Source organism: Puma concolor, chromosome E3, assembly GCF_028749965.1.
Source record: "Puma concolor isolate L17-30 chromosome E3, mPumCon1.1.hap2, whole genome shotgun sequence".
Lineage (NCBI taxonomy): Eukaryota > Metazoa > Chordata > Mammalia > Carnivora > Felidae > Puma > Puma concolor.
The window spans coordinates 33,347,861-33,359,129 of NC_141682.1; the positions used below are offsets into that span (position 1 = coordinate 33,347,861).

The 11,269-nt window shown below is 52.0% G+C and overlaps 1 protein-coding gene across 1 annotated transcript; it reads right to left on the minus strand.

The window, feature by feature from the left end:
* Window positions 1–6,231: 6,231 nt before the first annotated feature.
* On the minus strand, window positions 6,232–10,609 carry RMI2 (RecQ mediated genome instability 2). The gene is made up of 2 exons (XM_025916920.2): window positions 10,247–10,609; window positions 6,232–7,455 (listed from the first exon to the last, which is right to left on the minus strand). The coding sequence occupies exons 1-2, from the start codon at window positions 10,551–10,553 to the stop codon at window positions 7,307–7,309; spliced, it is 456 nt and encodes a 151-aa protein (XP_025772705.1). The 5' UTR covers window positions 10,554–10,609; the 3' UTR covers window positions 6,232–7,306.
* Between the last annotated feature and the right edge of the window lie 660 nt (window positions 10,610–11,269).

Sequence of the window (11,269 nt, forward strand, 5' to 3'; positions counted from 1 at the left end):
ATGAAGCGTCTGACTTCGGCTCAGGTCGGGATCTCACCGCTCGTGGGTTCGAACCCCGTGTAGGGCTCTGGGCTGACAGCCTGGAGCCTGCGGGGCATTTTGTGTGTGTCTCTCTCTGTCCCTCCCCGGCTGGCGCTCTGTCTCTCTCTGTCTCAAAGATAAACCTTTAAAAAATAAATAAGAAAATATAAAAGGAGACCTGATGTCACAACCTTACGACAGACAACCTCGCAGCAGCCCAGCACCGAGGATGGTCCGGGGTGCCCGGGAGGGAGAAGTAGGTGGTCCAGCCCAGGTCCCCCGTGGGAGTTTGCCCCATCCTCCGCTCCTCCTCCTCGGAGAAGCTGGGGGACGAGTGCCCCCCCCAGTCCTGGTCCAAGGAGTTTCTGAGTTTTTTACTTGCCCTGCCTCTGGACTCCAGGGTCCCCGTCTGAGGAGGCCAAGGGCTCAGCGGTCAACCAGCACCACAGCAGCTCTGACCCCCACCAGGGACTCCAGGCCAGAAGCTAGAGATCTGCGTGGTCGCGACCCCAGGACGGTTACAAAACTTACCCAGAGCGCTTTCTAGATGCTTAGGTTTTCCTCAGCCCCGCCCACACGAGTTCTAATTAAACAGGGGGGTAGGGACAAGGCTACACATGGCCCAGGTGGGGCTGATAATCAGCCAGGTGCCACAGTCCTGAGGTCTCCGCGCAGGACGCCCAGGCTGGAGCGGGGGTACAGGGGGACGGTCCCTGTACCCGAGGGCGGCACAGCCGTGCACCAGAAGACCCCAGGGCAGGGGCCTGGGTCTGAGTGACTTTCCAAAACAGGAACCACCTATTTGATGAAAACTCCCGCTTCTGCTTGTTCCTCCATGGACACAGGTGGGAACAGAGCCTTCTGAGAAGCTCCTTTCCTTTTCCTATTTGCCCAGGGGGAAGGGAAGCCTAGTGGTTTGGTACTTCCACGGGCTAGTGCCTGTTTCTTGTTTCTGTCTTCTTCATCATTCTTGCCTCGATCACGTCTCTGGTCCCCGCGATCAGGGGCACAACCAGGATGCAGGCCCTCTGGGTTGCCATCCATGCAGTTTGGGGGCTGAGTTGTTCCCTGGGCCCCACGGGTCACCGAGGGGAGGCGCCCGGGATGGATTACACCCAAGGACCGCCCACACCACACTCAGATTTCGATGAGGAGACTCAGAGATGTAGGGCCCCGGGACCAGGTGAATGCACCTTTGCATTGGCAAGACGTGCATTTTGCGGGCGCAGAAGGCCTCCCCCCGATGTCCGTATCCTAATCCCCGAAACCTGTGAACGTGACCTTTGCAGACTTTGTAGATGTGATTAGGTCAAGGGCCTTGTGATGGGGGAGGAGAGCCTGGTGAGCCTAACGTAATCACAGAAGTTTCTTGAGCTAGAAGCGGGAGAAGGGAGGCAGGGTGGGAAGTCACACATGTAAAACATGAGAGGATAACGGTGCTTCTTGTCACTGTGTGTGTGTCCCCAGAGCCTCGAACCCAGCGGGGGCCCAGTAAGTGCTTGGCCGTAGAGCAGTGAGGTGAACATTTTTTGCGCACCTGCTACGAATCCCTGGATTCCAGTTCACAGTCCAGTGGACAAGCTACTTCACTTCTCTGATCCCAAGCCATCCATTCTGTACCTATGACAGAAACAGGGCTCAGAGAAGTGAGGCCACTTGCCCAGGGCCACCCAGTTACTAGGCAGTGGGGGCTTCAAAAGCAGAACCATCGGAGCCCATCCAACACCATCCCCCATCCCCCATATGGCTTGGCCATTACGGGCGAAACTCCCAGGGCGGACAGCTGTGGAGCGTCTCACGGCCCCACTTTATTCCTCTGCTTCCTTCTGTGGCTTTTCATTCCGGTCTCGGGCGGTCATCCCATTTCTGACGGCACAGGGCAGCAGTGTCTGTGGCCGGCCAGCAGGGGGAGCTAGCACCTAAGTGGAAAGAGCAATTGCTCCCAGAGTGGGTCCCGGGACCTTCTCCGGAAAGAGCGATTCTGTCTCTCAGTGAAGGCCCTGGCCACCTCCCCTACAGCGTGGGACATCACCTGGCCTGACACCTGTCTCTGCCACAGCCTGCTGGCCAGATGCGCTTGGGCAAAGGACCGCATCCCTTTGGGGGTTGGGGAGGGAGAAGAACGTCCCAGAGGCATTGACACAATAAAATGAAGTAACAGGGTAAATGTTCTAGCCCGGTCCCTGGCATGTAATTCTTGGTTGAATTTGCATTTTTTATCAAGAGATGTTCACTGATTCTCACAGGACTAAAATTTCAGACTCTGCCCAAACTGCATAAATTGTCGTGGGGGGAGGCGGGGGCTCAACCGGCTCTCTGGTCTTTTCCTCCAGCCTTTCTTTCTTAATCAACTTGTCCCTGTTTGCACTTCAGAACGCTCTCAAACATTCTAGCAAGCACCCTCAGGCTGGTTACAAATTACCCAGGGTGCTTGATTCAAAGGGTGCTTTTAGTGAGGCACGGCCTGTGGGGGCTCCTTTCATTTGAAAAGTGTGGTTCCGTGTGGATTTCCAAAGCACCGTTCCCTGTGGATTTCCTCAGTCTTCCCCCCTAAAAACCAGCCATTCCCCCAACATTTACCGACAGCCCGTGTGGGTTTTGCAAGGCCCTGCACGGGGCAGAGATAAGTAAGCCACGATCGCATCACTGGAGGCTTCTCCGATGGGAACAGAGATACTAACAGTTGATTTCAGAACACTGTATGTGCCCGAGATCCCCAGTGAGAAGGCACACCCACGCCGGTTCCCACGGACGTGCATCGAGGGTCGCATCCCGTCTGAGGGAAGACCCATCCCGACTTCGGAGACTGACCTCCAAGCCCAAGGTCAGACAGGAAAGGCCAGAACCGGGCCTGCAACCCGAGTGGGGCTAAGCCACTCTCTCCCTTCCCCTAAGCAGGCAGGGGCTCCTTGAAGACGCCTTCTTGAACGGGTTCCAAAATGCCTGCTAAATGTAGGTCACTGTGGCTCCAAGTGCATTTTTTCTCCTTACCCTTGCAAACGGGCAGCTGTCGGGTGAGTTTGGACTGTGGCCTGAGGTTTAGCAACACCAGCCCCAGCCCCTTTGGTGGCCTGACATGTCTCAGGGCCACAGCAGTCATGCCTGAGAGCCTGGGGATCTGAATGTGACCCCACAGTGCGACGCCCCAGCTCCTCGTCTCCTCCAGCGTCAAATCATGCACGAACAGGCCAGGACACAAAACGCTCGACCATTTCACGGGGTCACTGCTTTCCCTTCCTGCTTCACCTGATGCAGAATTTTGCGGTAAAGCTTCAGCTTTACAAGAATATACAGAAGAAATGACTAGGGAACTCAGCGATCCAAAACCAGCTAAATGAAGGTTGCTTTTTTTTTTTTTTCTTCTTCTAATGTAAAGCAGTTCCAAGAAAAGTGAAGTCACGGCCTAGGGTGCTTATTTTCAGTTCTTAGAAAAGAGCCAATTTCAAAAGGGAAGCTGGGCGGCCCGGAGCACACAGCCTGCCCTTGTCTGGCGGGGAAGTGGCGGGGGGTGGGGTGGGTGCTTGCTGATAAACCAACTGTGATTTGGCACCAGAAAACTAAAACCCCCAACCGAGCTGCGTTTTCATTTAGTGATGTCAAGGCGGAAACGCCAGCCGAAACAGTGAGATCTATTAATATTCAGGAGAACCACCAGAGCCCGGCTAGCCTGCTGAGACGGCACACTTCCAGCACCGTGAGCCCCTGGAAAGCCACCAGCAGCCTCCGGGGACTGTCGGAAAAACACCGGCACCTCCTGGGGCCGCCTCCCACACTCCTGACACAGGTCATTGCCCAGGCAACACTATCGGGCTAATGGGCCTTTTTCAATAGGGCATTATTTACCAAAAAGTTAGGGGAGGGCAAACGAGGCAGGATATGGTGGACAAGGTTCTCAGCAGGCTGGGTCAATTTTCGAGCAGAAAGCAGACTTCAGAGAAGGGGAAAGCTCGGGAGGGCAGACTTCTATGTCGCGTAGCCTGGTGCAAGGGCTCTCAGGGGAACCCAGGACAACTGTGAAATTCGGTTTTAGGCTGAGAATCCTAGAGCAGAGATCCCATGGACCAGGTCAGGATTAAGTGTCCATCTAATCAAAGCTGGCCAACAGTGCCAGCCAAGAGGAGCCCTAAGGAGACGTGACAGCTAAATACAAGGGGGTATCCTGGATGGGATCCTGGAACAGGAAAAGGACATTGGGGCGGGGGCGGGAAACAAAGGAAGTCTGAATAAAGTACAGACTTTAGTTAATAATGGCAGCTCGGGGCACCCGGGTGGCTCAGCCGGTTGGGCGTCCGACTTCAGCTCAGGTCATGATCTCACGGTTTGTGAGTTCGAGCCCGGCCTTGTGCTCTGTGCTGACAGCTCGGAGCCTGGAGCCTGCTGCGGATTCTGTGTCTCCCTCTCTCTCTGCCCTTACCCAGATCACGCTCTTTCCCTCTCTAAAAAATATATAAACCTTAAAAAAAAAATTGTTTTAAATAAGAGCATCTCACTGTTGGTGCATTAATTGTAACAAACATACCACGCTAACATAAGATGTTAATAATAAAGGCGACTGGCTGGGTATATGGAAACTCTTGGTACCGTCTCTACAATTTTTCTATAAACCTAAAATTATTCTTAAAAAAACATTTCTCTAAAGGCAGTTGTTGGATGTAAGTTAAGAACTCACAAATTCCTCCCAGAAACGATCATTTTGGTGCCTGCCATGTGCCAGGTGCACGAACAAGTGATTTATTTGTGCTTCTTCTTTCATTCCCCTTGTCCGTGCCAGGAGCTGGGTAAGATCTGCATTTTATAGATGAGGAGCCTAAAGCACAGAGACGTCAGATAACGTGCTCACAGTCACACAGCAAGTTTAATGACACACGAACGACTCACGTTCAGGTCTCTCCGCCGCGAAGTTCGTGACGGAGCTCGGCAACATTGCCTGAAAAATCCCCAAACTTTGAGCAGAACCTGGCCTGACACAAACTTCAAGCAGTCCACGAGCCCAGATCAGTGATAAAAACATGTACTTTCCAATTTGCCCTACCTTTAGAAGTTAAAAAAAAAAAAAAAAAAATCCATAAAATATCAGGGAAAAAACCCCAAGTTGAAAACCATAGGAAATCCCAAACGCGGACAACACCGAATGCTGGTGCGGATATGGGATAACGGGGGCTCGTGGACGTGGACGTGGCCGATGGAAAGGCAAAGTGGGGCAGTCACTCTGGAAGACAGGGCGGTAGACTGAATATGCGTCCCCTCCGTCAAATTCGTGTGCTAGAACCTAACCCCCAGTGTGATGGTATTTGGAGGTGGGGTCTTTGGGAGGTGAGGAGGTCCAAGAGCGAGCCCTCATGAAGGTATTACGCCCTGATAAAAGAGGCCCCAGAGAGCTCCCTCACCCCTTGTGCCACACGAGGACAGCCATCTAGGAACAGGAAACAGTACCCTGATTCTGCTGGCACCTTAATCTTGGACTTCCCAGCTTCCAGAACTGTCAACAATAGATTTCCGTTGTTTTTAAGCCCCTGCCACCGCCGCCCCCCCCCCCCCCCAATCTATGGCATTTTGTTATAGCAGCCACATAGGACTGAGACAGTCTGGCGGTTTCTCACAAGGCTAACACGGGCTCACGTATGACCCCAGGCATTTACCCCAGCGAACTGAAAACTTGTGTCCACGCAAAACCTGCACATGAATGTTTATAGCAGCTCCATTAATAACCAGCAAAAACTGGAACCAGACAAATGTCCTTCAATAAACAAGTAAACAAACCAGGATACATCTATACGAGGGAGTGTTATGCGACGATCAAAAGAAATGAGCAAGCAAGTTACAAAAACCCACGGAGGAACCTTAGATGCGTTTTGCTAAGCGAAAGAAGCCGGTCTGAAAGTACGACATACTGTAGGATTCCGACTAACTGGGACATTACGGAGAAGGCAAACTATGGAGACGGTAGAAAGATCCGTGGTTGCCAGGGGTTGAGGGAGGGGGAAGGGTCAGAAGGTGGGACAGAGGTTTTTCCGGGTGGTGAAACTATTCCGTATGATACCATCATGGTAGACAAGTGATATTATGCCTTTGTAAAACTTGCAGAACTGCCTACCACAAAGAGAGACCCCTACTGTCAACTACGGACTTTAGTTAGTAATATCATTGTGGGTCATCAAAGAGTCACATGTGCTACTGACGGAGCCAGCTAGGAACCCCCGAAATAGTCCATTTTTTAAAAGATACAGAATATAATTTATTAGTGGTAGATGATCCATAGTCCGACAAAACTCTACAGCAACGTACGAATATCATGTGACTCCCTTGATATTTACAATCTCAGGAAAAATAAGGCATGGTAAGTAGCAGAGAGCAGAAACCCACACTGAATTTGATCATGAGAAAGTCATTCCATCCAGAAAACGTAAGAACTCTAAAATCATCATGCTGTGCACCTTACACTTCTACAGTGCTGTATGTCAATTATATCTCAATAAAACTGAGAATGGGGGGGGGGCGGGGGTAGCTTCCACACCAGAAGGTCGCTCCCTTACGGTGTCTCACTAAAAGTTATGATGCAGAAGTTTAGTTGATGCCTAAAAGTCATTCTCAACCTTGATTTTAGTTTCAACAAGAAACTTTCCGAGTGTTTCAACATCTCCAAGTGAGGAAGAATGACAGGTGTTACCATCCATATCTCCAAGGAATGTACCTTAAATGGTTCAGAGACGAGAACTGTCTACTGTCTCTGAGAGGCTGCTGGTGTCCACAGCAGGAAAACGCTGTCTGACTTGCAAACTGGATATGGAAGTTGTCGACGGGAGAAGAGGTGGGCCACGAGGTCATTCCCATTTCCGGAAGTCTGTTTCCCTGCCCACAACCACAATTAAATCACCACCGGCAAGGAGTGACATTCAGATTCTGCATCGTAAAAACAGGGTCACAGCAGCAACAGAAAAAGTTATCAGCACTCGTAAAATGTGGAAAACGTAACATGAGATTTCTGTGGGCTTTAACGGGAATTAGCACACGCAAACCAAAAGGGAACAAAAGCAAAAAAACAAAAACAGAGCACACATCTGCTTTTCATCTGCAAACAGTCGTCAAAGCAAGGAGCACGAGGGCCGAGTTAAGTGGAGTGTCCCAGCGTTTAGAAATCCTACCTCCGGAGTCCTTGGTCAACCGAAGCTAAGCTCTTTGAGAAACTTTTAAGAAATAGACATAGGACGGTACCCGTGAAAGCCACATGGTGTCGGAACCTAAAATGTTTCAGGATTTCTGTTTTTAGCAGTGGTTCCAATGTCATCTAAGGAATATTCCTGTGTAAATCCTCCACTTCCAGTTCCCACATGCTTTCATGGATGGGGTTGTCGGAAAGATCGGTCATCTTCACGGCCTGAAGGCAGGGCTCAGGGCTGCACGCCTGGACCACTCCCATCACCATCACATACTTTCCTGGAAGAAGAAAAGCCCATGGTGATGTTTACACTGATAAAAAAACAAAAGCAAAACGGAGACCCCATCCTTCAGAGAGCTTAATTTTATCAGAGAAGCAAATTAGAGACAAAAAAGGTGGGGGGGAGAGTAGAAATCAAAATGCCAAGGCAGTCAGTGATCGATCGATCTAATATACACATAGACAATAGATGTATATCTATTTACATACATATATACATACATAGACAGTAAGTTCAACATTTAACACGGACGATGACACCTGTATCTTCTTTGGCTCCTGGGTTAAAAATGTTGTAACAAAATTCAAGCGAGCTACCATCACGCGCAAAAACAATTACGCCCAAAGGATGGAAGAGACTCCCATCCCAGGATGTTCTGAGGCAGGGGCAATCGACCCCTCCCCCACCCAGCTTTTCTCTTATGTCTGTTTCTTGCCCAAACGCTACAGGGTATGTGGCTGGTCTCCGTGCACAGGGCCAGTCCAGTCCTCTTTCTGCAAAGACACCCCCCCGACAGCCACAAAGTAAATCCAACGGTCCGATGATGCCAGAAGAGCTCAGCTGGCCGCAGTACCCTTCCGTGCCACCCTGTTGTTCCAACTGCCCAGGACCAATCCCTGCCACCGGCCGGGCACATCCCAGCAAATCAACAAGAGAGCAAATGAACAAGAGAGTGGGTCGCCATCAGGACGATCTAATGACATGTGAACCACAACTCTTCCCATTCCCTTGGGGGAAGTGGCTCTCCTTGAAAGCAAAACTTGGCCAGTCCGAACCACACACAACTCAATCGTGTAAAAAACCCCAAACACAGCAGGAAGGGCAGGCTCTCTGCCAGCCCCCAATGCGTGCCCCTGCGAGGCTGCTTTGATCGCAGGGCTTCTGAGTTTGCAGGCAGGCCCCAGGGCTCTGGCTGAAGGAAGCCTGGCAAGCAGACGCCTGCCTCTCTGGGTTTCTACCCCTTGCACGATGGGTTTAGGTTTCTCTGAACCCACCTCCAGATGCCACCGGAGCGAGCCATGTGGGGATCCTCGGTGACAGGGGCCAGTTCTAAAACTACACTTTGCCGATACCCTCTGAATAATTCTAACGCGCTGGGAGTCACAGAACCCTCAGAAAAAGAATGACTGAAGACCCGAGGCAAGATGACCATGCCCAAGCAGATCCCAACCAGGGAGGTTAAGAGGAAATCTACACGAAGGAACACACAACTAAGTGGACGAGCTCACTGGTGTGAGCCCTCTCCCCCTGAGTTGAGACAATCCGGTTCGTAGTGTTCATTCTACCCACACCCCCCTCCTCTCCCCTTCCGGCGGCGTCTCTCCACTGTCTCCTTACTCCTTCGCCACCATGCGCGCCCCCTCCTTTCCATTAGGCCTTCATCCTCCGCCCTGGACCCCTTCGATGGCTTCTACTCCAGACTCTCTCCAGCCACTTCCTCTTCACAACCACCCCCACCCTGCTGGTGCCAAGACTGTTTTTCTCAAACAAAGCTCCAGCCTCCACACACTTCCATCTCTTATACTTGTCACATGTCGTGAAACCTTCTGATTGTTTTCCCGTTTGAAAATGCTAAAAAAAAAAAAAAAAAAAAAAAGCCCAAACATTTTCAGCTCACAGCCCTCTGAAGAGGCAGCAGCCTGTAGTTTGCGGACCCTGTGCTAGAGTAATGCTACAGCGAGGAGGGCAGATCGAGTCTGAAGGATGGGGCAAGGTCAGGTGAGGGGAGAAGGGAAAAAGAGCACTTCATAGTAACAATAATCGCATTTTTTTGAAACCTCACGATGAGCCAGGCACGACGGTAAGGCCTTCCTTTTTTTTTTTTTTTTTTTCAACTGGATCCACACAACAGGCCCCTTTTTGACAAAAGCAGGACAGATCCAGAAAGGTTAGGCACTCCAGGCAGCTCAGCTGGAAAAGAGCAGAGCCAAGAATTCAACCTAAGTATAAAGATACAGTGGTCCAAAAGACCCATCCCGGCCCTCCAGTAGTCAGGCCTACTGGTTCTCAGGAGTGTGGCCCCAAGGCCATCCATATCGGCAACACCTGGGAGCTAGTTAGAAGTGCAAATTCTCAGTCGCGGGGGCGGGGGGTTCTGTCGGTTAAGGTTACGCATCTGACTCAGGCTCAGGTCCGGATCTGTTCTGAGTTCGAGCCCCGCCTCCGGCTCTGTGCTGACAGCCCAGGGCCTGGAGTCCGCTTCGGATTCTGTGTCTCCTCTCTCTGTCCGCCCCTACTCCCCCACCCCCCCCCCCCCCCCCCCCCCCCCCGCTAGCGCGCTCTCTCAAAAATAAACAAATTAAAAAAAAAAAAGAAATGCAAATTCTCAGCCTCACCCAGACGTATAAAAAAGCTCTAAGGGTGGAGGCCAGATATGAGTCCGAACAAGCCTTCGGGGTGCGTTTGAGCTGATTTAAGAGGCAAACATTAAAGAACGACAGCCTAAGGCAGATCCGCGAAGGAGGCGCAGCAGAAAGCTCTCCAAGAGTGTAGACTTTAGGGATGAACAGAGGCTGCCCGGTACAGGGTTTTCCAAAACCTGATGGGGGAGAAAAATCACCTGTGGGCAAGGGCCTTGTTACAAACACTGACGCCGGGGTCCCTCCACCGCAGATTCCGACTAGGGGAGTCCCTGGATCCGAGCGTCTACGCGGGGTGCGGGCGAAGGTTACCAGCAGGTCAGCTTGACTGCGGGGGTGGGGGGAGGGGGGCGGGGCGGGGGACCGGTCAGGCCCCGCCCCCAGCGGCCCCCCACCGGGACCCGCCCCGCGTTCCAGTCTTGCCGTTACCTGGGGCCAGGCAGGGCCGCCCGCGCGGGACCCGCTCTAGGCCGCGCACCACGAAGGCCCCGCTCGGGTCCCGCAGCCGCGCCTCGCCGCCGCCCGCCGCCAGCACCGAGCCCTGCATCCACACGGTCACCAGCTCCAGCGGCTCGCGGCCCGCCGCCACCCGCGACAGCCGCCACGCGCCCGGGCCGCCCTCCGCGTCGCGCCGCAGCTGCTCGGCCAGCACCTTGAGCGGCGGCGACCGCGGCAGCCGCACAGCCGCTGGGCCGCCGCGGGCTAAGGAGTCCGCTGCCCCCACAGCCGCCGCCATGCTTCCCCACCTCCGCTTTCCCGCCAACTTTGATAGGCAGCGGGGCCGGGGCCGTGGCCACCAATCAGGGGGTGTTCTGGCGGAACGGAGCAATCCTCGGCGTCGGGAGGCGGGGCTTCCCAGCCCGGCGGCCTCCACCGGTCTCCAGGAGTGCGCATGCGTACGTCAAGTAAATAAACGTCCCCAGGCAGGTGGGTGGAGGGATGAAGCGAATCACAAGAGAATAAATACTTGGAGGTAGGTAAACAGCTTCTTGTTTCGACGCATCTCAAAACTTGATGTCTATGCCTGTCACCCGAGAATGTTTTCATCTTTACATCACCTTGCGTGGTAGGATTACTCCGAAGTTAAGCAATACTAGTTAATCCTGGAAGGAATAGTAGCATGATGAGGCCATGTTTATTGAGAGTGATAAAGAATCGAGTCACGAGAGAAGGCTGGGAAGAGGGACAGGGACAGCTGGTAAAAGTGACACTTTTATTACTATTTTCATGATATTTTAATAACAATAATTTAAAACTTAAAATACGTTGTTCACAAAATAAATGAACATTCATTGTAGAAAACTTGCAGAAGAAAATCTGGATAATAAAAAAAATTGTAAAAATCACTTCGAGATATCCACTGTTAACTTTTGGGTGTATTAGCATCCATATGTTGGACCTACAAATAATGTTTTCTGTATTTTTTTCACTTAATAATGACATTTCCCCATA